Here is a 26307-nt window from a genome sequence, read left to right as displayed (position 1 = left end):
GGACCTAGAGTACAGAAGCAGGAGCTCCTAGGAGATGAAAGTTGCAGAGGGGCAGTTCCCCCCCCCCCCACACACACTTAATAGTATTTTATTTTCCCCCAAATACCAGTAAAGATAGTTTTCCATATTCACTTTTATAAGATTTTGAGTTCCAAATTTTTTTTCCTTCTTTTCCCCCTCCCCAGATGGCAAGCAATCTTATATAGGTTATACACGTACAATCACACTAAACATATTTCCACATCAGTCATGTTGTGTAAGAAGAATCAGATTAAAAGAGGAAAACCACGAGAAAGAAAAAAAAGTGAAAATAGCATACTACGAGAAGAGGGGCAGATTTAGAACTAGCCCAAAAATGTCGTGGCTTCCTCTTACTGGAGATCTTTGAACAAAGGCTGGGTAACCACTAGTCAGGTGTTCTGTCGATGCGAGGCTAGCTCACTTGTAGGTTGAATGAAATGGTCTCCGAAGTCCCTTCCAACTTTGGGATTCTGTGACTTCCTCCTAGAGGCTAGCTTTAGCTAAGATTAAAATATTTGCATTCCCAAAGCATCTTTCAGTTGGATGAGAGCTAGAATCGAGTAGAGTGGCAAGGGAAAGCCAGTTTAGAGCCATGCTTTAAATGGCATAGGGAACTCCCTCTGAGGAAAAGCCTTCTAGCGACGCAGATCCGCACTTTCTCTGCAATTTAGATTCTATTTATTAACTAGTTCTCAATACCAATTAAAGCACCGACCTGATCTAAATCTCTCTCTCTTCCCCTCCCTCCCTGTCCCCTCTCTGTCTTTCGGTCTTTTTCAGGGGGAGGTGCACTTTGTCTTAATTTTCCACCTCTAATATCCGTAAAATGTTTAATTTAGATATAGTCAAGGGTGTGCTGGAGGCAGCTCGTACCATCTCCTGACAAATGATTGCTAAATTTCTGTATGAGCCTTATACCTTGGAAATCACAAACGCCACAACTCAAGGGGTTGATTGATTTATTCTTTTGTAGATTGTCTAGACTTGAGAAAATGTGAAAAACGAAGATTGAACTTGTGTGTCAGGCATATCCCCCCCACTCCCCAAGCCGGTTAAACATTCCCCACACCCCCACAATTCCTATCTTCGTCTTTCTCTCTTTTTCAGCCCCACAGAGTGAACAAACAATCAAACAAGGACCGAAGAGTCTTGGACTGTTTTTGCAAAAGTGCCAAGGGAACTTCCCTCCAAAAAGTTACATTAGCTTTATGACTTAGGGCACCTGAGGTTGGGACATTTACTCTCATGACCGCACAGGGAATCTAGGCCAGAAAGACCTCCACTTTCCTTCCCCTTCCTGCCTGGGCCGGCTTCCCTCCAGCTGGGGCAAACCCTTTTCTTGGGCTGCCCTTGAGCACCGAGGCTGCGGTTCCGCACGGTCCCTTTAAGAGGCTTGGGGGCGTGTAGCCAGCATGCCTCAGTCCTTGTCTTACTCTGCTCCAGCATTAAAGGGGAATCACAATCTCCCAGCCGCAGAGCGAAGTTAAAGCTGAAGGTAGACTGCGAGAGTTTGGCACAGCCAGCCGACCCGGACTGGTCCGACCGCGCTGGGCTGGGCGGTCCCCAGGGGTCGGGGCCGAGATCCGAAGGTGCCCCCCGCCCTCCCTCTGCGTTGCCCCCTCTTCTCCAAGCTGGGACCCCCTGACCACGTCCTGCCTCCCCGGAGAGCCGCGGCGAGCGCAGAATGTACACGATCACCAAGGGACCCAGCAAGTTAGCCACGCAGCGGAGGACAGGTGAGGAAGGAGGAGCCGGGAGAGGGCTCCGGGGGCACCTCACCCCCTCCTCTCTCGCCCCCACCTTGCACATGGAGTCGCACACCCTCGTGGCTTAGCTTTTTTTTTCCTTCTTAAAGCGACCATTGGGGGTTTTTCAGAGCGGCTTGACGCGCTGTCACTCCCCACTGAGAGGGAGGCGTCCTGAGAGGGAGGATTCCTCCGCCCGAGCCTGCGGTCTCCCGAGCCCCCGCCGGCCCCGGGGCTCCTCGGCCCGCGCCCCGCAGCCCCGCAGCCCCTCGCCCCGAGCCGGCAGCGCCAGGGTCCGTGCCAGCTCGGCCCGCTCCCTCTGGGCTGGCGGTGACGCGGCGTCCTCGTCCCTGCAGGTCCCACGCAGCAACTGGAAAGCAAGCTGGGAGAGCACCTGAAATGCCGGCGGGCCGCGCAGCAGCCGCAGCAGCCGCCGGGCCCCTGGCCTCTGTCAAGGTGAGCCCGCCGCCGCAGTCCCCTGGCCTGGGCCTGGGGGCCCCCGCCGCCGGGGGCCAGGGTGTCCAGCCCCGACCCTGGCTCTTCTCGGCTCCCCCGTCCCACCCCCTGCCCCAGCGGCTCCCGGTGCTAGCCAGGGTAGCTTGGGGGAGGAGGGGTGACCTTGTGGAAAGGTTACTGGGGAGTGTCATTGCCACATGGCTGGGGGGAGGGGGAATTCGGGTAGCCTCCGCTCGGCCCGCCTGCTCACTGGAGCAATGTCCTTTTCCCCGGAGGGCGGGCTCCCGAGTGATCCTTCCCCGCCTCCCCACTCCCCCGGCTTCCCTAGACCCCCCTGGACGTCTACACCTCCGCGCTGCCCCTCAGCCTTGGCAGAGTCTCCCCCTTCTCCCCCGGCCCCAGACCCAGCTGGGCCAGGCCGGCACGAGATTGCCTTGGCCCGGGCTGCCAGCTGCGCTGGGGGGTGGAACATGTCCTGGGTGCTGGAGGTGGGGCCCGAAGCTGCTTCCTGCTGCTTCGAGAATTTCCCCAGGGCTTGTGAAGCTGACTGAGGTGCCCCAAGGCCGCTCCTGGCTGGGTTTGGGAGGCAGGCCCCAGTCCTCTGCTTCCTAGACCCGCAGGACTGAATGACTTGGCTTGATCGTCTCCAAACCTGCAGATCCTGGAAATGCTAGATCACAGACTTCAGCTTTAAGCACTTCTCTCTAAAACGCCCTGGGAAGTTAAGTGGAATATGGTGAAAAGAGGATGGAACTTAAAAGTTCAAGGACCTGGAATCAAATTCTGACACTTTTGTTTACTGAATTTTTTTAACCTTGGACAACTCCACCCCTTCGGGCCTCATTTTCCGCATCTGTCTAATGAAAGGTTTATAATAGCTAACCTTTTAGTGTCCTTTTAACATTCTGTGAAATATATTGATTCATTCCTTCAACAAACATTTATTAAGCATATACCTGGAACTGGGGATACAGAGGAGGTGAAATGTCTTGGGGGAGGTGGAGTAGGCATTTATTAAGTGTCAGGAATTTGATTTTCACAACAGCTGTGTGAGGTGAGTGCTATTATGATCCCCAGTTTACTGCTGAAAAAACTAAGGCAGACAGAGGTTAAGGGAATTGGCCAGGATCACACAGGTAGTATTTGAGTTTTCCTGACTCCAGACCAGTGCTCTCTCCATTTAGCTACCTTGTTGCCTAAAAAGGTGCACAGCTTTTAAGGAGCTCTGCCAAGACTTAAATCTAGCTGTCCTGACTCTCACTTGTTCTCATTCCTTTATAGATTGACCATCAACATTTATATAGCTCACTATGACTTAGAAAGCTTTTTCTTTCAGAACATGTACAAGGGCCCACACTCTCTCCACCTCATACACACTAGGTAGGCCTAGAGGCTAGATGCATCTTTAGAAATGTTAGGCATCTTAGGAGCTACAAAGGTTCGCCTCTTTGTCTCTATGACTACCAACCATTTTGCCCTTGCTAAGTTTTGTAAGAGGCTTTGGAAAACTAGAGCTAATCCTGAGTAGTATATCTTCCATAAAGCAGGCAGAAGAGAGTCCCATGATGTCTGTTGGGTAACTGTATGCACTTGAGCAATTCATAAATTCACCAAATTTCAATTAACTGCCTCCTGTACGTATAGCCTTATGTTAGGTGATGGGGATACAGTGACTGAAACAAAATAATGCCTTCATAATCATTCTATTGGAGGATACAATATGTATACAGTTAACTCTTAACATAAAGTAATTTGAGGGAGTGAACCCAACTGGGGGGATGACCAAGGAAGGGGGAGAGAAAAAAATATGTAAACGTATAATTTTCTAAGTCAATATACAGACCATGGGGATCCTTATGTATGGTTTATATAAGAGAGAATACCTGAAATGTGTCTGGAAAAAGGAAGCTAGGGGATTCCAAGAGGAGGAGGTGAGGACAGAGAGCTGTTTGGTACCAAGATGGCCACTGGACCGGTTTCAGGGGTGGCCATAGCTACTCTGTCTTCATTCCCTCTTCCTCCTCCTCTCCTTTAGCATTTGCCAGTTGCTACCTGGGACTGGGTCACTTTGGTGCATTCTTAAATGAGGGGGTTCTTAGTTGATTTTTTTTGGTCAACTACCTCAGGAGAAAGGAGATACTTCTTGGTACTTTCTCCAAAACTTGAACGATAAATTACTGGAACCAGTGGGGTCTTGGGCTTTTGGGACTAGGAAAAGTCCAGAACTTGATTTCTGCACCACCCTCATTTTGACCTCATCTTCCCCATTGCACAGATGAAAAACTGAGGCACCAAGGAAGGGTCACTAGTTAGGATTTGACCTAGGTAATTTACTTAAACTCCCTATGTCTTACTTTATAAATTGGGAAAAGTAATCCATGCCCTGCTTGTTCCATAAGGTTATTGTGGATGCAGTAATGGATGTAAATTGTTCTATAAACTGTAATGCTTTTTTGGTTATTGTTGGAATCTATTATTTCATTTCCGTGGGCCAGTGGTGTCAAACACAAATAGAAATGGCCACTTGAAGTATTTCTCTGTATTCTATACATTCCCTTTACTTAAAGCAGAAAGAAGGCAATGCTCACTGGACCCCAGACTTCTCTCTGTGAAAGTTTTCTTACTGAAGTGTTTCAGTTGTGTCCGCCTCTCTGTGATGCCATTTGAGGTTTTCTTGGCAAAGATACTGGAGCAGTTTGTCATTTCCTTCTCTAGTTCATTTTACAGATGAGGAAACTGAGGCAAACAGGGTTAAGTGACTGGCCCAGGGTCACATAACTAGTGAGACTGAATTTGAACTCAGGTCCTCCTGACTCCAGGGTGCCACCTAGCTGCCATTCTTATATGATACTAGCCCTATATCCCAAATCTGCTGGGGTGGTGATACCTTGGTCACTGTCACAATTGGTTTTTCCCTCAGATTTCCCCTAATCTTCTGTCCTAGGCGAGGAAAATAATGAACAGATGAACTGAGACAAAATTGCCTTAAAAAATGTAACTCAACAGGCCCAAAACCAAAAAAAGATGATCTTTCCTTCCTAAATGGTCTCTTTTCCTAATTTTTCTATTACTCTCAATTCTCCCAGTCAGGCAGGCTCATGACATTGTCATCCTTGATCCTCACTCTCTCCCCTCCCATGTCCAATCTGTTTACAAATACTGCTTTCTGACATTTCTCCTCCGTGCCCCCTTCTCCTCTGTCACAGCTATCAGTTTAGTGAACACCCTTGTCACTTTCCACCTAGACTATTGCAACAACCTTCTGGGAGGTGTTGCCTCTACTCAGTCATCACACTGATCTTCCTAAGGCTCCCATCTGACCATGTCACCCCCTATTCAATGAACTTCAGTAGCTCCTTAAACCACCTTCAGGATCAACTATAAAATCCTTTGTTTGGCATTCAAAGCCCTTTGTAACCTAACCCCCTCCTACTTTTTTAATTTTCTTATACTTTACACTGGGATTCAATGACACTGGTCTTCTTGCAATTTCTTAATGAAACTGCCTTCCCCAAGTTGGTCTCAGTTTTGTCCTGTGTATTTCTTATTTGCACATAATTATATGTAGTCTCCCTCCTTAGGCTAAGCTTCTTGAGGGCAGGGGATGCTTTTGCCTTTCTTGGTACCCCCAGTTTTTAGCATAGTCTCTGACATACTTACTGTAGGTGCTTAATAAATGTTGACTGACTGACTTAAAAGCATAACTTGACTAGATAATTAAGATAGAACCAATAAAAAGAAGGTACACAGCTAAAACAGTTCAAATTTACCAAGATGTTGTTTAGTTGTATCTAACTCTTTGTGACCCCATTTGGGGTTTTCTTGACAAAGATACTAGAAATCTTCTCCAGTTCATTTTACATATGAGGAAACTGAGGCAACCAGGATTAAGTGAATTGCCCAGGGTCACACAACCAGTAAATGTCTGAGATAGCTCAGGTCTTCCTGCCTCCAAGGCTGGCTGTACCACCTAGCTGCCCAATTACAAAGACTTTATGTTATAAAACATTTATATTTAACACACCCAGACTTAGATGGACTCTCAGTAGCTCAGGGGGAGGAAGGAAACATCCAGGCCTGGTAAGGCCTGGATTTGTGACAGCCACGGAGCAGGGTAATCCAATTAAGGTCATAACATAAATTAGAAAACCCCCCAGATCAAATTGGACTTGGCCCATTTCTTTCTTGCCTTCCCAGTTTTCTTCCTAACAGTGGGACAGAAGGATGGCAGTTTGCATGGGTCTAGGGTGTCTACTTATTAGGAATAAGAACAATCTTACCAAGAGTTAAGGATTTTGGCTTACTTGTGTTCCCTTTCTGCTTGAGATATTTCTGGGGTATTATGTTCCACTTTGGGGGATGACAGGGATCTGGTACCATAGAGAGGGAGGCTGGGGAAAGGAAGGTATAGGAGTACTAAGTGAATATCGTTAGCAGGAGGTTTTAATGTATATTATATATTTTAAATTAATATATTTAATTTAATATATACATATATTTTAATATATTTTTGCTATTTTTTTAATATAATTTATATTTCCCAGTGCAACTGTACCCCTACTGCTTCTTAGAGAGCCATCTTTTACAACAAAGAACATAAAGACAGGGGAAACTCTTCAGCAAAACTCAGATACTTTGAAAAAGTCCGTCATTCTCTGCAGTGTTATAGTGTTTATACGTAGTTCCCCATCTCTTGTATTTCTTTGGAGGCAGCTGGTGGTGCAGTGGGTAGTAGAACTCTGGGCTTGGGGTTAGAAGCACCTGAATTCAAATCCAGTCTCAGACATTTACTATCTGTGTGACCCTGGGCAAGTCACATAACCCCTGTTTGCCTCAGTTTCCTCAACTGTAAAATGAGGATACTAAAAGCTTCTACTTTGCAGGGTTCTTGTGAGGATCAAATGAGATAATTGTAAATCCCTTAGCAGAGTGCCTCTAAATGTTAACACTAGTGTATGTGCTATATGCCCTGTGTAAATCTTAACTATTACTATCACGGGATTGGTGAGAGGATCAAAGAAGACAATATTTGTAAAAAGTGCTTAACACAGTGTCTAGCACTTAGCAGATACTGTAAAAACATGTTGATTTCCACCTTTCCTGGTTGGAGCCAAGCTTGGTCATCATCATTTCACAGCACTCAGTTTCAGCTGTTCTCTTTTTACATTTACGTTTTTGTAGTCATCGTGAACCTAACTGATTTCTGACTTCCACACTTTGTATCGGTTCATGCAAGTCTTCCCACGCTTCTCTGTATTCATCATATTTATATGGAAAACTTCTTTATGGAGGCTGATTAGGGGCTTTTTCCTATTCTCCAGTCCCATAGCCCTCTCTACCCAAGCACCGTGTGGCTGAGACTCCATATTGGCATGCTTCCGCTCCTCGACTGGACTCCGTTCTGTCTCCTTACCTCCCCCTCCCCTTCCCCATCACATCCCCTGTACTTTCCCCACCTTTGGGCTTTTGTTCACACCGTTCTTTATGCTTAGATTATCCTCGTTTTCTTCAATTGAATTCCTGTCCTTTCTGTAAAAGGGCTGGCTTTATTGATTTACCCAATCAAGTCATCCCATCAATAGTGATACCTTAATGAGGTGACAATGGTCACCTTTCTCTGATAGACTTTTGACTAAGTCCTTCCCTTTCCTCTCCTTCCCCCTCCCCCACCCCTAGTTCCTGATTCCTTTGAAGGGGATTTAACTGGAATGCCACACTTGCTCCAGTCTCTGGAATGACCTTGGTTCTCAAATAGCTTGATAATTTATAGGTGACGCCTCCAGCAGGACCAGATTCCCTCAGCCTATCCAAATACTCTTCCTGTGCAACATGATTCCAGTTCTAAGTACTTTTTAGCCCTTCGTCTAAAGTCTGTGATTGGTTGATAACTTGAGACACTCTCATCTCTTTAATATCTTTTATTCCTTTAAGTGGGATGACTTGATAAGAGTAATTGACTGGTTGATACCAGCTTAACTCAGATGCCATCTCCTCCATGATAACTTTCCTGATTCCATCTCCATTGGTGGCTACCCTTTCTCTTGGACCTCACATAGTACTAACTTGGTGTCTATGTCTCATCCCCACTACCACCCCCACCTCCAGAGTATAGGCTTTATGAGGGAAGGGACTGATGTCTTTTCTCAGCACTTTATACAGTTCTTTGTGCATAATAGGCCCTCAATGACTGCTTGTTGAATAAATGGGTGAATGAATAAGACAAGTATAGAGGAAGACATAATCCAAATTCTGATATAAAGTCGTAGAGCTACATGAAGTGGAAAGAGGCCTCCTATCCATATGTACCTGGAACTGGTTATTTGATTAAGACACTTAAATCCTCCCAGATGCAGGGAGAAATCTTTAGGGGTGTATGTCTTATAGTTCTTGGTAGTCTTTTTTGGTATTTAACTGAATTGTCCTTGATTAATCAATGGCTGGGGTTGTGGGTTTTTGTGTGTGAAGTATATGACATTACTGGGGCCCCAGGAATTAGGTGGTTGGAGACTTTTAAAATTAGTAGGGATCTAAGGAATTATAACTTGCCTTGTTTTTAGGGAGACAAAGGTGTGTGTGTGTGTGTGTGTGTGTGTGTGTGTGTCTGTCTGTCTGTCTGTCTGTGTCTGTGTCTGTGTCTATGTAGAGAAAGCCCTAAAAGCAAAGAGATTAACATTAGCTCACAATTACACAGGGCTTTAAAATGTTTTCTAGGCGCCAAGCTCTCCCTTTATATTTGAGTTACATTAGAAGGCAGGTACCTCTGAGTACTTGGGGTACTATTTGGTTTAGGAGGTCAGAAGTATGGGACTCAACTTATAATGATAATTTTATATGATATACACATATAATTTAGTATCAATTCCATGACAAGTGGTAAGTAAGATGGGACAAAGAGATCTCTGTTTGCTGGTTTGCTTCCTGAAGTGAAGTGGGACTTGATTAAAGAGGAATTTGAATGTTATTGGAAGTTGGTGTATATGGATGAAATAGTAAGCTTTCCAGAGCTCTAACAAATCAGTCAGCAAACCCTGAGGAAAATAGCAAATAATTAATAGAGCCCTAGTTCCCGTGTGCCCAGATCATTAGAGCTTGACAGTTATTCCAGCTGAGCCTACAATTATAAGCTTCTTCTGAGCCTACAAATGAGGTAGGCTCTATGTTTCCAACCTCTGGATACCCAATCCTACTTTGAGACCTGGTGTGTAGTGAAACACTTCTTCACCTGCTTAGAAGAAAGTGTTTCCCTGGATAGACAGACCATATATACCATTTCCCACCAATCACTATTTGTCTAGGAGACAATCCAGATAATTGTGCCCTTAACTTTTCTGAAAATTGTTTTTGTTGTTATCTGCAGAGGGGCTTTAGCTCTGTCATCAAATCATCCGTAGATGTTTACTAATTGTGCAGCCCTAGGCAAGACCTGTACCTTCTCTGTCTCAGTTTCCTCATCTGTTTAAAAAAAGGGGGAAGGGGTGCAGCTCAGTGTTGAAGTGGATAGACTACCAGTCCTGGAGTCAGAAGGACCTGAGTTCAAACGTTTGCTCAGATACTTACTAGCTGTGTGACCCTGGACAAATCACTTAACACTTGTTTGCCTTAGTTTCTTCATTTGTAAAGTGAGCAGCTGGACAAGGAAATGGCAAACCACTCTAGGATCTCTGCCAAGAAAACCTCAAATGGGGTCATGGAGAGTCGGACATGTCTGAACAACAAAATGGAGCTCATGCTAACACCTAAATCACTAGCGTGAAGATCTCATGAGATAACCTACGTAAAGAGCTCTAGAAATGTTAGCTATTAGCTCCAAATGTATCCTCTGCTTGCCTTCATTTTTGCTCACCTAGTGGCTTTTCAACTTGGTGGCTTTGACCAGTAGGTCCTTGAATTCACAGGAGTCTAGGAAGTATCAGTCATTTTGTGGGACAATGGGATGATTCCTAGCTCGTGACAGTGACATCAGAGGAGGAGAGAATTCAGTTCAATCCAACATTTAGCTAACTATGGGAAACCACATCTGCGAACCTTAGTTTCCTCATCTGAAAAAGATGTAAGAAAAAAGATGTACTTACCTCACAGGAGTACTGTGAAAGAGGGTGCTTTGAAAACTCTAGAAACGCTACATACATGTGAGCTCTTTATGCAATTAGATTAATCACTCCAAAGCACATAGTAAGTGCTTACTTAGTGATTGTTGATTGATTGATGATCTCGCAGCTTTTTGGGCTTCCTTGTATCTAGTGTAATTATTGGGGTGGATCCTTGGGCTGAGAGTTCAAGTATTTATTACTACCTATGCAAGGTACTAGGCTAGACTTTGGCAATATCAAGGCAGAATAGGAAATTGTATCTTCTGTCAAGAAACTTAGATACCCAGAGGTGGGGAAAGGCATGTCTTGGGAAACAGCCTGTGCACAGAAAAGTGTATACGAAGTATACGTGAAGGAAATACAAGGTAATTTCAGGAGAGCCGAATACTAGAATGCTGACAACAGGGGAATCACTGAGCTAAGTCTGGAAGAGAACTAGGAATTCGAAGAGGCCTTGGATTCCCAGCTCACATACATACTACCTGTGTGGTCACAGGCTCAAAGAATTCTGGACCACACTGAGGAATTTCATTTAAGAACTTGATAAACAGGCTCATTCTATTCTTGACTGGGGGCTCATAATAACAGCTTAGATTTACGTATCTAGCGCTTTTCTCATAACAAACTTGATAAGGTGGTGATCATAATAATAGCTATATATATAAGTGACTTGCCTAGCACCATACTGCTAGAAGTTTCTGAGGCAGGATTTAAATGTTGTCCTTTAGTATCTGAAGGATCTGTGATTTTTTTAGGATGGTTACTTACTTCATTAACATAAACCCCTCTGGGAATCAGAAAACTATTTTTAAGAGTTGTCTGTCTGAAAGAAAGGAGGATTACACTTCAACTAACCTGGTCATGAGCCTCTGGCTTTAGCTAGGTTTACTCTTGCCCAATCATCAGGAACATGCTCAAAGTCTTTCTATCTTGATAGGATCTACCAGGGCCTGTGCTCCACTGACATGGATTCTAATCAAATCATTAATATTAGATAATTTACATTTGTATTCCTCTTTAAATTTCACAAGACATGTCTCCTTACAAGAGTACCATGAGAAAGGTAGGCATTACTGTCATCATTTTGAAAATGAGGACACTGAGGCTTTGAGGGGGAGGGGGGGGCGTGTTTGCTCTTTGGTCATTGTCAGTGAGCTTTAAGTAAGTCTAGCTCTTTTGAGTTCAAGTTCAGGGATCTATCCCCTATACACATTTGCATCCCAGGTAAATAACCCTGGTGGTATCCCCATTTTACAGATTAGAATACTGAGGCCAAAGTCACACATAAACTAAAGGGACAGAGCTGGGTCTGAAACAGACTCTTTTGTTCCATACTAGATCAAGGAATATCCCCAAAAGGCATGAGATTAATAATGTTAGCATACATTTAGTTACATAGTCCTCCTTTAGAGTTTTACCAACAACTCTCCTGGCTTGTGATATACCTCCATATCTTATGAGCTAGATTTTTTTTTTCTCTTCCCTACTTATTTATTCTATCATTAAAAAAAAAGGACAAAACTGGGACAATTAACTCTTTTGCCCCAGGTAGTTTCATTTGTGATTTCTTGAAATATAGCATTGGAAAACCAGACTTTGATAAAGCCTTTTGGGATTCTGAACCTCCACATTTGACTAAGATTAGGAACTTCTTAGCACTTGAGATCTACTTGATTTAAGAGACATTAAGTAAATTGGAGAGAATCTCAAAAGCTGAGCCTCAGTAGTTTCTCTTAGCCCTCAAGGTTGACCCTAGGCCTGAGTGTGGTTCTCCAATTCTTACTGAAGACAAAGGAAGCTTGGTCACCTTTAATACAAGTAAAGGGGAAGTTGTGGGTGTATGGCTACTGTGAGGTTCAGGCCTAGTGCCCATCCTTCCCCAAAACAGTGGCTCCCTTTGTTTATAGGTCCTCTTGGCAGGGCAACTGGCTGAGCGGAAACCTCAGTTAGCTTCTACCTCAGGCAATGGCTTCCATTTTGGTGAACCACACCACAATGATTATGGTTTGGCTTGTGTCCATGTCTGACTGAAGCAGAAAGGGTTGTAATGAAAACATGAATTTTAGTCTGCTAATGGCTCCCGAGTAAGGATTATTTGACAGATTCAGATGTGGGAATCATTATGGGGGTGAGGGAGTGGCAAGATGAGGGACCTGCATGATAGAAGAGAAAATAGTACATCTTAGAGAAACCCCATTAAACAATAGAAGGATTGGATATAGGCATGAAGGCTCCAGAAGCATCTAGAAATATGCCAACCAAACAGGTAAGTCAGCTTAGAAAAGGCTTAAGGCCGAGTAGTTGGCACTAAAGGGAAAGTTTGTCTAGGCAGACAAAAAAGGTCTAGAAAAGATCCACATGTTAAAGAGGTGCTGTCAGTAATTCCAGGAATGTGGAAACATGAAGGTGGAGTTCATGGGTGGGTCAGGATACCACCAGGAAAGGCATGAGATCCAAATGAATCAAGGATCTTTGTAATGAAATAGAATGATTCCCTAAGATCTGATCTGAGTGGCAAATGGAATTCAATACCAAGTCAAGCTCCCTGTCATTTTGATGTTTTGAATTTCTCTCTGCGTGAAAGGTTTTGTACTGGGATTGACTGGCAAAAGGACTGGAGGGTTAAAGAACTGCTGTGAAGGAGAGGGGTGTTGGAGAGAAGTCAGAAGGCTGTCGGGGTCTTAAGGAGACTCCTGAACATTGGGGTAGTCCTGGCCTGGTTTGGTCACAATCCTTTCTTTGATGCTTGCCCTCCAGCCTCCTCTAGCCCAGCTGCAATTCTTTCCAGTTGGGTCTGACTCAGCAGTTTTGAATTGGTTTTGAATTGGAGAGTACCTTCTCTTCCCCCCCATTCCTCAGTCTTAACTCTATCAGTATTGCACTGTTCCCCTGAAGGCAAGATGTTTAAACTTTCTGCATGTCAGCTTTTGTGTCTAATCTGGACCAACTTGGACTGGAACTACGAATGCTTGTATGATTCCAAACCCCTCCTCAGTCTCCCTCCTTTCACTGCAGGAGAGCAGGGGCATTTCCTTAGCATTCCTGATTCAGACTGGAAAGTAAAATGAAAGCAACTGTTCTTTCCATTCTGCTACAGACCTGGTCATTCAGGTTTCTGGGTTTCTGATTTGGGAGGGACCGGATCAGGGGTGAGGAACCTGTGGCCCTTTGGACCGCATTTTGCAGAACAAATCCTTTTATTAAGAAGATTTGTTCTGTGAAGTTTGAATTCGGTCAAAGGACCGCACTGGAGGACCCTAGCGGCCCATAGGTGGCTTCAAGGCCATAGGTTCCTCAACCCTGGACTCACTAGATCATGTATATAGCCTGTTTGAGCTCCAAGGTTTTTGCTTATATTTTGGTTTTTTAAATGCTAGGCTCTTCGTCCTTGGGTGAGAGACAGGCTTTTCATTCAAGAATTAATCGGCTTCTCCTTTGTGTTAGATCTAGACTAGGCCTGTCGTAGCTGTTTGTCCTTCATTCTTGAAAAGGAGGACCACAGCATCAGGAAGGTGATGCCATGACTTGCAAGTGAATTGAATTTAAGTGAGGGAGGGCTGTACAAAATCACCAATCTCACTTTCTCCTCTGGGGCCATCTGGGTCCAATGGCAAGATATAAATCAGGATGACTGGACATGGTCCCCAGACTAGACATGTCTGTGGGAGACAGGAGAAGATTTTTGTTCAATTGCTGTTCAGTCTTGAATAACCAAGGTTTAGTCAAGGGTTTAAAACATAGCAGTAGTTTTTCTTTTTTCAGTTGAGTTTGACTCTTCCTGACCCCATTTGAGTTTTTCTTGGTGAGGATACTGGAGTGGTTTGCCTTCCTTCTCCAGCTCATTTTACAGATGAGGAAACTGAGGCAAACAGGATTAAGGGACTTGCTCAGGGTCATATAGCTAGTAAGAGAAGATAGGATGAAGATAAAGAGAGACTATAGTATATTGGGAAGAGCTCTAGGTTTGGAGTCAGGCAGGAGATGTGGGGTGGACTCCTGCTTCTGACACACACTCACTTTGTGATCCTGGAGAAGTTCTTTTACCTCTCTGGGCCTCAGGAGTTTCCTCATGTGTGAAAATGAGAGTATTATCTGCACTACTTACATCCCAGTGTTGTTGTAGAGAATGTGATTTGTACAGGAAGTTTGTACATTGCAAAGTGCTGGATTGAGAATTATAGGATCTGGGTTCAGATCCTACTTCTGCCACATAATACCTGTGTTCCTAGGGCACAGCTCCTTTTGAGGAAAGATCCTAGATCAGCCTTAACTACCATGTTCTCCAACTGCTCTTCAGGCTTTTTTTCTGATCATAGAATATAAGCTCCTTGAAGGCAGGAACCAGCATTTTTTTTTTTTTTGCTCACATTTGTAATCCCAGCACGTTAACACAGTGCCTGACATATGGTAAAGGCTCAATAAATCTTATCAACCAACTAACTTGTCTCTGGACCTCAGTTCCTTATCTGTAAAGAGAGAGGTTTGGACGAAGTGGCCTCTGAGAGGTCTCACCCCCCTCTAGAGTTGTGTTATATGACTTATTGTTAGTTGTAAGATCCCTGTCCTTGGGGAGTTTATAATCAGTTGGAAAAAATGAGACTAAGCACCAAGAATGAGTCAGAAAACTTGGATTCAGATGTCAGAGCAGTCTCTTTGTGACTGTGCAACCTTGGCATGTTCTTTCCCACCCCCACTTGGCCTTCAACAATGTTCCTAAGGCCCCTTCCAGTTCTGAAGGACTGCAAGGCTACAGAACAGTATAGAATTAGCACTAAATTGAACTGCTCCATCTCTAACTGCTCCTAAGACTTCTCTGAAGGGAGGGAGAATAGGAGGCTAGGGTAGCTGTGGAGGAAGCTCAAAGTTGGAGGCCCTGGGACCTGTGCTTGACCAGAGGAGAGAAGCAGTATGTGTATTCTGGAGGTGGGAGATGGGGTTAGGGAGTAGTTAGCTCCTTTATGGTACCCACACCTCATTTAGCACAGCCCAATTCGGTCCTCTCTACATCCCCTCCGCCCCACCCCGTCCAAATCTCAGCTGGGCCACCTGGTTCTGGACTTCTGGTGTGGTTGTCTCCTACTACTCAGGGGAGGGAGCTGTTGCCTATAACCACATGCCCTTTCTCCCATAGAGCACAGCCAGGCAAAGTTTTTATGTAACTTTCTGGTCTCAGCTTCCAGGGCAAGGTAGGAGAAGTGAAGACATCCATTAGCATTCAAACTTTGAGGACTTTTATTTTCAGTTGACCTTGCCCAACCTTCAAGGCTTTCCCAGACAAAACAGCTTTGAGTGATAGGATAAAAATCTCATAGTTACCACATTAGGAGCAACTCAACCTGATCTGGCAATTTGGGCTCCTGGGTCCTGTGTATGCTCTTAGGAGTACCCAAGATTTCCCCCTCACTTCTTTCTTTCTGTAATGATAATAATAATGGCTAGCATTTACATAACACTTAATGTGTGGCTGATACTATTTCTAAGCGTTTACATTTTGTCATTTGATTCTCACAACCACCCTGGGAAAGAGGTGTAATAATTCATAATAGTGATAGTTAACACATATATGGAAACCTAGGTGGGTGCAGTGAATAGGGTGCTGGGCCTGGCATTAGGAAGACTCATCTTCCTGAGTTCAAATCTGGCCTCAGACGCTTACTATCTGTGTGACCCTGGGCAAGTCACTTAACCTTGTTTACCTCAGTGTCCTCATCTGTAAAATGAGCTGAAGAAGGCCATGGTAAACCATTCCAGTATTTCTACCAAGAAAGCCCCAAACGGGGTTACAAAGAGTCAGACACAACTGAGAAAGACAACAGCAACGTCACATATATGAAGCTTACTATGTTCCAGTTCCTGTGCTGATTACTTTACAATGACTATCTCATTTGGTCATCGTAATAACTCTGCTATTATTGTCCTTGTTTTGCAATTGAGGAAACTGAGGCAAACAAGGATTATGTGCCCAGAGTCACACAACGAATAAGTGTCTGAGGCTGGATTTAAATTCAGATCTTCTTGACCCTGTGTTCATCCTTCGTTGCTGAAGAAGACCATGCCATCAGAGAAATAATGACATGACTTGCACTTGAATTTGTTTTGAGTGAGAAAGGGCTGTGCAGGTCACCAGCCTCACTTCTCCTCCAGAGCCATCTGAATCCAGTGACCAGTTATTCATCAGGATGACTGGAGGTGACCCAGGATGAGGCAATTGGGGGTTAAGTGACTTGCCCAAGGTCACACAGCTAGTGAGTGTCAAGTGTCTGAGCTGAGATTTGAACTCAGGTCCTCCTGACTCCTGCACTGGTGCTCTATCCACTGTGCCACTTAACTGCTGATTATAAGGGACTGGGTTTTCAGTGTATTCTGGGACCGAACTTCATATATACATGGTCCAGCTAAAAAAGTCTAGCCAGTATAATAAAATAATAGTTTTTAGAGCTAGGGGGCATCTCAGAAGTCATCTAGTCTCATTTTAGAGATGAGTAAACTGAGGCTTATAAAGTGTAAGTGACTTACCCAAGGCCACACAGGTAGTAAAGAGTAGAGCCAGAATTATGTTTTTAACATGTGAAAATCTGCCTAAATGTTTCTTTTTTAGCCATGTTGCAAAAAAAAAAGCGAGAAAAATAAAGAAACCAGTGTTTCAATCTGCAATCAGAGTTCATCGGTTCTCTTTCTGGAGGTGGATAGCAGTTTTTATCATGAGTCCTTCAGAATTGTTGTGAATCACTACATTGTTGAGAATAACTAAGTCGTTCACTTGTGCAACGTTGCTGTTACTGTGTACAATGTTCTTGTTCTTTGATTTGCTTCAGTTCATGTAAGTCTTCCCAGATTTTTCTGAAAGCACCCTCCTCATCATTTCTTATAGCATAATAGTATCCATCACAATCATATATATAACTTGTTCAGTCATTCCTTAATTGAGGGACATCCCCTCAATTTCCAGTTCTTTGCCACCACAGATAGAGCTGCTATAGATGTTTTTGTACTTATAGAGCCTTTTCCTTTTTCTTTGTTCTCTTTGGGATACAGCCCTAGTAGTAGTATGACTGGGTGAAAGGATATGTGCATTTTTCTAGCTCTTTGGATATTGTTCCAAATTGTGGTTGTTGAGAGTGATTGGACCAGTTCACCAGTACATTGGTGTCCCAATTTTTCAATATCTCCTCCAGCATTTGTCTTTTTCTTCTTCTGTCATGTTATCCAATCTGATGGGTGAGGTGGTACCTCAGAGTTGTTTTGATGTGCATTTCTCTAATCAATAGTGATTTAGAGCATTTTTTCATATGACTATAGATAGCTTTGATTTTTTTCTTCTGAAAACTGCCTGTTCATATCCTTTGACCATTTATCAATTGGGGAATGGCTCTGATGTTTATACTTTTGACTCAGTTCCCTATATATATGAGAAATGAAGAGTCAGGATTTGAACTCATGATTTCTTTTCTCCAAATCCAGTGGTCTTTCTCTTCCCTCTCTTCCTCCCAGCATTGATATCTCTAGTCAATGCTAAAGTTAAGTGACTGATCTTAGCATCCTTCAAAAGAGTAAAGAAACCTAGTTGACAAAAAAGAGAATAAATCAGTGACTTCCCCCTAATTGGACTTAGAGTTAGCTCCCACATAGTTTTAGTGTTAATAATTGCTGGCCTTCAACTTCACTAAAGTAGAACATGTGGGTACAGTGAAAAGAACACCAGATCAGTCAGACTCTGTTACTTATTAGCCATATGATCATAGGTCAGTAGTTTTTCTTTCTCTGAGACTCAGTTTCCTTATTGGTAAAAAAAAATGAGCAGTTGCTCCCAGTGGTCTTGAAGATCTCTTCCAAGTCCAGTATTGTGTGATTCTGGTGCTGGTCATCACCACTCTTTGACTTCTTCAAAACTAACATTAACCAGACTTTTTTAAGGCCTACTGCACTGGGTGATGTTCACATCAGCTAGGGCTTGGATGTTAGCCAGGACACATGCAGATCTCAAGACAATCCTCTTTATTTATAGCACCCCTTTCATCTGAGGCACTCAGAGAAGTTTGCATATATCAACAGATGGGAAACTTGAAGCCCAGGAGAATGTGTGAGCAGATCCCTTCTCCTCTGCATAGTCCTGGAAAGGTTGCTGTTGGCCTAGGAGGGTAAAGAGGAAACTCAGCTAAGATTGCTGGGCACTGAGGAGCTGGAGAGAGCCAGCCATCTAAGTGGTGGTCAGGGCCTCAGAGGGTTCATAGACAAGACTGTCTGGCAGGTTTCCACAAACCCTGAAGACTTTTCTTCTTGTTTTATCTTTCTTTTCTACTTAGGGCCACAAAGCCAGCCCTTCCTAGGGTGGAGATTAGTGGAGTGAGGGAGGGAGGAAAAGGGATTAATTTCCCACCTCCTGTAAGGAATTTTGACTTAATCAAGGCAGTTGCTAAAGGCTGGGTGAAAGCTGTCAAGTCTGCCTGGACTCGTTACTCAGGCTGGTGAACTTGGAGCCAAATCCCTCCTATTAGTATCATGTTCCTCCCTGAGGTAGGAAACGGCCTGACCAAACCTTTATTCTCTCTCTGCCCCTTAGGTTCCCTGGCTATGAAGGGAGTCAGCACATTTTTTGGCAGAGCAAAGGAGAGGGAGGGAGGAAATGAGCATCTATATAGCTATTATTATGTGCCAGGCACTGTACTAAGCACTTTTTACAAAAATTGTCTCATTTGATATTCACCACAACCTTGCAGGGTAGGTGGCTGTTATCCCCATTTTACAGGTGGGAAAATTGAGGCAAACAGAGGTTAAGTGACTGGCCTGGGGTCACAAATAATAAGTGTCTGAACTCAGATATTCTTGGGAAGGAGTCACACCCTACCCCTTGTGTGGGACACTCAAAAAATTGATCAAATATTTAACAGACTTCTGCTATAGGCAAGGCACTGTGCTAGGCCCTATGCCTTTTTTTTTTTTTTAAACATATTTTATCAATAGCTTGGGTAAATAAGACATAGATGGCAGACATACTTAGCAAATCACAAAGCTGAGAGGGATAGCTAATGCACTGGATAGCAGGGTTAGGCTCTAAAAGGCTTTTGACAGGCTAGAGCATTGGCATGAATTTAGTGAGATGAAATTCAGCAAGGATAAATGGAGATTAAGTCTTAGACTTGGCTACACGTACGAAGAAAACCTTGTATGTAAGTACAAGATGAGAGAGGCATGGTTAGACATCTGAAAAAGATCTGGGGGCTCTAGTGGACTATCAGCTCAATATGAGTCAGTCATGTGTTAACGACAGTTGAAAAAAATCCTAATTCGATTTTGGGCTGCATTAAGTGTGGCCTAACTTCCAGGAAGAGGTGACAGTCTGCCCTCATCAGACTTCAGCTCTGGCTTTAGTTTAAATAGGACATTGATAAGCTTGAGCATTGCAGAGAAAGGCAACCAGAAGAGTAAAGCACCTCGAGTCCATGCCATATGAAGATTGGTGAAGGAACCAAACGTGTTTAATTTGAAGAAGGGAAGACTGAGAAGGATACGCTATCTGTCTTCAAGTTTCTGAAGGGCTGTCATGTGCAAAAGGGATAAGACTTGTTTCTATTTGGTCCCAGAGAACAAAGCCAGGTGTAACGGACAGAAGTCACAAAGGGGAATTTAGGTTGGATTTTAAGAATAATTTCCTAACAATTAGAGCTATCCAAAAGTAGGATGGTCTGCTTCAGAAGGTGTTTAGTTTCTCCTCCTTAGAGGTTTCCAGAAGGAGACTGGAGAACCACTTGTCCCTCATGTTCTAGTGAGGATTCTTTTTGTTTTACACTTTGGGTTGGGTTAGACTAGCTGACTGCTGAAGTCTCTTCCAGTTCTCAAAATCTATGATTCTGGGGATACAAAGATAAAAAAAAAACCCAAAAACTAGTGTCTGTCCTTAAGGAGCTTATATTTTACTAGAGGGAAAAAGGATCCATACGATCCATACTGAATGAATGAATAATTAAGCATTTTTAAAATGCTGTGCTAGGTGCTAGGGATACAAAGAGAAAACAGATACTGTCCCTACTCTCCAGGAGCTCACGTTACAATTGGAGAATTTACCATACATAGAAAGGTTCAGCTGCAGGATGGATAGAAAAGTCTTAAGGTACCTTTGAAGGTCAGATAACTAAGTTAGGGGATTCTTAGGATATTTCCGCAGGGCAGGTGGCAATGCTAGGAGTAGGGAGGAATGGGTCTGGAGGGCATAGCAGCAAGGCAGGTGCTAAGGCCTGGTTTTCATTCACCTTACTGGAAGTATATATAGAAATACAAAACATACACAAAGTAATTTGTTTTTATTTAAAAAAATTTTTTTTCAAACAAAAATCAACCTTGTCTCTCCTCCCCCTCCTCAGTGAGAAAAACAAAATCCCATGTTACACATATGAATAGACAAGCAAAAGAAATTTCTATGTTTGTCATGTCCAAAAAAAAAAATAGATACTTCAGGCTGTGCTCTGAGTCTCACTTCTCAGGAGGTGGGTAGCCAGTTTCCTTTTCCACCCTCTGGAATTGTGGTTGGCCATTGTGTTGATCAGAGTTTCTAAGATTTTCAAAGCTGGTTGACTTAACAATATAGTGATAATTTTAAAAAAAAATGTTCTCCTGGTTCCGCTCACTTCACTCTGCATCAATTCAGAACAAGTCTTCCCAGGCTTCTCTGACTAGCATAATGTTATTCCTCCTTTACACCCATATACCATAGTTTATTCATCCATTTTCCAACTGATAGGCACCCTGTACAAAACAATTTCAGGAAGGAAAGAGTGATAATGATGGGGGAAGATGGAAGATAAGGAAAAATATCTTGTAGGTGGAGCTGAATTTTGAAGGAGATAGAGGTGAGGGGGGCAGTATATGATATGGGGAATGAGGCAGCTAGGTGGTGCAGTGTCTAGTGCACCAGCCCTGGAATCAAGAGGACCAGAGTTCAAATCCAGCCACAGCCACTTACCAGCTGTGTCTACTACATGACACTTACCAGACCCTAGGCAAGTTACTTAACTCTGATTGCCTTAAAAAAATGACATGAAGTATGACTTCTACCAAGTCGCAGAAGCAGGAGAATGGAACATTGTGAACAAGAAATAGCTAGAGGGACCAATTCAACTAGAATAGAGAGGGTGCTAAGAGGTATAATAGGAAATGAGGCCACAATGGTAGGTGAGAACCAGACCACAGAGGCTGAGGATTGTTTGGTTTATGGGAAACCAGCATTTAAGTATTTAGGAGTCCTGGTTAGAGGTAGTGAGGGAGCTGAGGAAACGAGAATCAGCAGGGTTCTGCCTAGGTATTTTGGACCCTAAAGAGGTATTGTATTCCTAGGTTCTCCTTGGGAGTAGTACTTCTCATTCTCAGTACCCCTTCCCAGACAGTAGTTCACAATACTAGCAATGCTCCTTACCCATCCTATTTTCCAGAAGCTACACATCTGTTTGACTTGCAGACTATTTGGCAATAGCCCTTGAATGCTTTGGAACGATTTGAAGTCAGGAGGAACTAGGTTCAAATTCCAGTTCTGCTATTTATTACCTGGGTGACCTTGGGCTAATTATTTTACCTTCCTGGGTCTTAGCGTCTTCTTTAAAGTGAGAGGATTGGGCCAAATCATCATGAAAGATCCTTCCAACTCTGGTTTGGATTAAGCTTTAATCCGGACCCCATGAGCTGGCCACAGTGGCACACTCCTGAATTTAACCAAGGTTACTGGGAGAATCAAACAAGTTAATATTTGTAATGCGTCTACCTTGCCACATAGTAAATGCTTTAATAAAGACTTGTTTCCTTCTTTCATGCTTGTTTGTATCATCATGTTTGTCTTAAAGGCAGCTAGATGGTGCAGTGAATGGAAAGCTGGGCCAGGAGTTTGGAAGACCTGAGTTCAATTTCAGCCTCAGACACTTATTAACTGTGTGACCGTGGGCAAGTCACTTAATCTCTGCCTAATTTCCTCAACTGTAAAATGGGGATACTAGCAGCACCTACCTTACAAAGTTGTTGTGAGGACCAGATGATAATATTTGTAAAAAGTGCATGGCATGTAGTAGACACTCTATAATGCTTATTCCTCTCCCTGTTAGCTGGGGAAGGTTAGGATGGCAGATCTTTTAAGCTGTGGAGTTCAGGGGCCTGGGCTGTGGTCTCTGCAGTGTGCTGTGCTGAACCTGTGACTGCACTGTTTGATACCACTATGGTGAGACCCTGAAGTCAACCCACCAGGTTGCTTGCGGAGGGGCAAACTAGACCAGGTTGGAAGCAGCAGGTCAAAGCTCTTTCTGTGCTGATCAGTAGTGGTCCCTGTACTGTAGTGCCTGGTCAAGAGGAGGAGATTTAGTCTTTTAAAAAAAATAGTAACAGTGACCACAGGCACATAGCAGGGCATGTTGTCTGATCTCTCTCTGTGTTGTAATGTCTCTGCCAAGATATTTCTGGCTAGGGTCTATATCCTGGAGCTGCTAGGGCAACCAGAGTAGGGGGGGGGGGGGGAGGAGGCATTTGTAGCTACCCCAGGGGCTCTATTCTAGAGAAGGAGAAGACTCTGGCAATGGCTAGTGAATACTTTGCCAAGGCTCTAGATGAATAGATCCCAGCATCAAAGGAACCTGACCAGAGGCCCTCTAAATGTCTTTCAATTATAGTCAGCCTCTGGGTAGAACTATTTAATTAAACACTCCTGGATAGAAAACGAGAGTCAGGCAACATGGTATGTAATTGTCACCCTATTCTGTTGTATTCACTTTTCCATTAAATCCTTGATGGGATTTCTGGTATTCTGTAAGCATGGACTAAATGTATTGACCAAGGAGCTATTTTTCCCCTTACTCTAACAGCTTGGCCCCAAAGCTTGTGTTCAACAGAGTGAATGGCAGGAGGCCACTGGCCACAACTCAGTCCATCACGGCCACAGAGGAGAGTTATACACTTGCCCACGAGGAGAATGTCCGCTTTGTTTACGAAGGTAAGAAACCCCAGACCATCTCTGGGGACCTCTAGAGATAGAAAGGTGAGAGTTGCATCCACATTCATGGGCAATGAATGTCACAGCTGCAGGGGAAAATAACACTTAGGCTATCACAACTGGAAGAGCCCTTAGAAAACATTCATTTCACAGAAAATTCATTTCCCTAGGGAGGGAAAATGACTTGTTTGGACAAAGAGATCAGGATCAACCCCTGTTTTCTCAACCTATGTGCCACCCCTTCCTCCACCACATTTACATTTTTCACCGGGTTTATTTTCAGATCAATGATAAAAATAAACCTGTGTTCTCTGAATTCACTCTATTAACAAAGATAGGCACCCCAGCAGTATATTGGGAGGCAGAAGGAAGGCTAGGCTAGGCTAAGATGAATCACCTTCCATGTGGATGCAGCCCAGAGTTGCTTTTTGTTTCTGGTGATGTGTTAAAGGAGCATGTCCTGTTCCCACAGTGAAGGAGTCAAGCTACTGTGGGGAAAGTGGTGGGTCATTCCATCCTGTCCCTTTTCCTACCCTTGCTTGGTTGGGTTGGGCAAAGACTGGGAGGCGTCTCCAGCCCTCATGTTTCTATCTTTTTTGCAGCCTGGCAGCAGGTGGAGCAGCAGTTGGTGGGGAACCAGGCAGGTGAGAGTGGGCCCAGGCCTGTGCAGTATGTGGAGAAGACACCTAACCCTGGATTGCAAAGTAAGTGGCCTCTGTTCTCAGTATTCCCTATACACTTCCTTTCTCCCCACTTTGGCCCCCATAGTAACAATACCAACCCTGGGTTTCAAGATAGTCTAGGTGGTGTTCAAGGCTGCAAGGGGGTTGTAGGTGCCAACATCAGCCTCCAAATCATGAGTTCTCTGTGGTCCAGCTTTCTCCACATGGGAGGTACTAGGGGCTGTGGCCTTAGCCTGAGCAGGAAGGGTGGACCATGGCTGTGAGGAGGAGAGGCCAGGCCACCTGGGCCTTTCCTACCCCCATCTAGTAGAATGAGCTGGGAAAGGACAAGAGTTTGGCTGGACTGTCTCTGCCCCGGGATTCCAACTCCTTTCAAATCCTTTTCAGGGTATTGCTCAACCCTGTGCACCTGTTAGTCAAGTACATGCCTGAAGTGAAATTTCTTTTCAGCTCTGCCTTATTTCTTTCCACTTGAGGCCTCTAGTCATGTTTAGTTGTGTGTCTCAGTTCCAGATTTATGAACAGTTTATTCATTGGAAGGGTCTTGTCACTCTCATTTGAACGGAAGTGAAACTTTGCCCAGGATAATACAACAATAATAGTAGTGCCCATTTCTGTCATGCTTGCGAAGGGCTTTCTTCATCTCAGTCCTGTAAGGAATCGTTATCCAAACTTTAAGGATGAGGAAACGGAGGCCCAGAGAAGTAATTTGCCTTATAGCTAATATAGAAGTCAAGACTTAAATCCAGATCTTCTGTCTACAGCCTGGTACTCTTTGTACCATAGTGAATAAAAAGCAGAAATGTACCCAAGATCTCCTTCATGAGGCAGGAGCCAAGCTGGGCTGAAATTCAAGAGCCTGGAAGCTAGACTGAGTGTTGGTTCTCAAATGTACATTTTCCATGTCAGACTTTTCCCTCTTTCTCTCCTTAGACTTTGTACCCATTGACTTGGATGAATGGTGGGCCCAGCAATTTCTGGCTGGGATCAACAACTGCTCCTAAAAAGCTGCAATGGGAGGAGGAGAGTTGCCTATAGTCAGGGGCCATCTACCTGCTGACCCAGAGCAGGCAACACCAACAGAAGAGGACCACTGCCTCCCAAGCCAGCCCCCTTGCCTGGGGGATGGGGCAGGCACCTGCCATCCCAGAAGTGCCAGCATTGGACATTTGGAACTGCTGCAGCCTCTGGCCAGGCTACCTGGGTGCTACATGTAGTGGGAGGGGGAGCAGAGGCCTGTTTGGCCCCTCCCACCTTGACTTTGCTCCTGCCAGTTGAGCCCAGTGAGAAGCCCTTGCAGAGCTGGGATATAGCTCTCCAAGCCAATAAAGAATTTAAACCTGTCTGCTCTTGTGCTGCCCCAGGGATGAGTGTGTGTGTGTGTGTGTGTGTGTGTGTGTGTGTGTGTGTATGTGTGTAAGGTGTTTGTTTTTTAACACCAGGTATTCTTAACCTTTTTTGGGTCATGAACCACGGTAGCAGTCTATAGACTCCCTTCTCAGCAAAATTTTTTTAAATAATTGAAGAAATGCTAAACCTGTTAGAAGTTAGTGAATATATATGTATATATCTATATATGTATACATATATGTGTGTATGTACATACACATATATAATATTTCCTGTTTGAGTTTATAGACTCTCTGAAATCTATCCATGGACCCTAAGTTAAGAATGCTTGCTTTGGAATCAGAAAGTAAGGGCCGTCTTACTACCCCAGAGTTTTCCAGCTCTCCCTTTTTCTTTGACCCACAGGGTAGCCTCTTGAATGTGGGGGCCCTTCAACCCTGAATATCTATCCATAATGATGTATGTGGTAGAACAGGGTGGGTTGGGGAAAGGCATATCTAGCATTTCCTTTTCTGGAATGGAGGTTCCTCATCACCTCCCAAGCTAGGTGCTTTTCCCTAGTTTCCCCTCAAAATCACCGAGAAGGAATAATAACTCAGGATTGATTTGTTACCTTTGAGCATTCTTCACCACAGACAGAGCTGGGGAGCAGGGAGGTCTGGGCTACTACAGCCACTGAACAAAGACAAGACCTAGAAATGTCTTTCTGTCCATAGCCAACTTGGTTGGTGGTCTGTCTAGATACTCAGACAAATAAAACAATTGCCCTGGTCTCTCTTTCTCTCTCACTTTCCTCATAAGGTGGTTGTTGGGATCAGTTCTATAGCTACCAAGTACATTTCCTCTTTACCTTTAATGAAGGGTCACTCACCCTTTATCTTTTACCCTTTACCTTCTTAATGAAACTATGCATTAGGTTTTGAGAGAGACTTGCGGAATGTCCTCTATCTAGGAATCCTGGAAGGAAACTGTTTTCAGCTTCTGTTTCTATAATACTTTAG

The 26307-nt window shown here is 44.0% G+C and overlaps 1 protein-coding gene across 1 annotated transcript; it reads left to right on the top strand.

Annotated features, from left to right (window-relative positions):
• The first annotated feature begins 1402 nt into the window (after positions 1–1402).
• On the top strand, positions 1403–25299 carry MCRIP2 (MAPK regulated corepressor interacting protein 2). The gene is made up of 5 exons (XM_072601556.1): positions 1403–1757; positions 2123–2222; positions 23146–23273; positions 23876–23977; positions 24890–25299. The coding sequence occupies exons 1-5, from the start codon at positions 1706–1708 to the stop codon at positions 24958–24960; spliced, it is 453 nt and encodes a 150-aa protein (XP_072457657.1). The 5' UTR covers positions 1403–1705; the 3' UTR covers positions 24961–25299.
• The last annotated feature ends 1008 nt before the right edge of the window (positions 25300–26307 follow it).

This window comes from Notamacropus eugenii, chromosome 1 (assembly GCF_028372415.1).
Source record: "Notamacropus eugenii isolate mMacEug1 chromosome 1, mMacEug1.pri_v2, whole genome shotgun sequence".
NCBI classification, from domain to species: domain Eukaryota; kingdom Metazoa; phylum Chordata; class Mammalia; order Diprotodontia; family Macropodidae; genus Notamacropus; species Notamacropus eugenii.
This window is presented reverse-complemented; position numbering and strand designations above follow the sequence as displayed.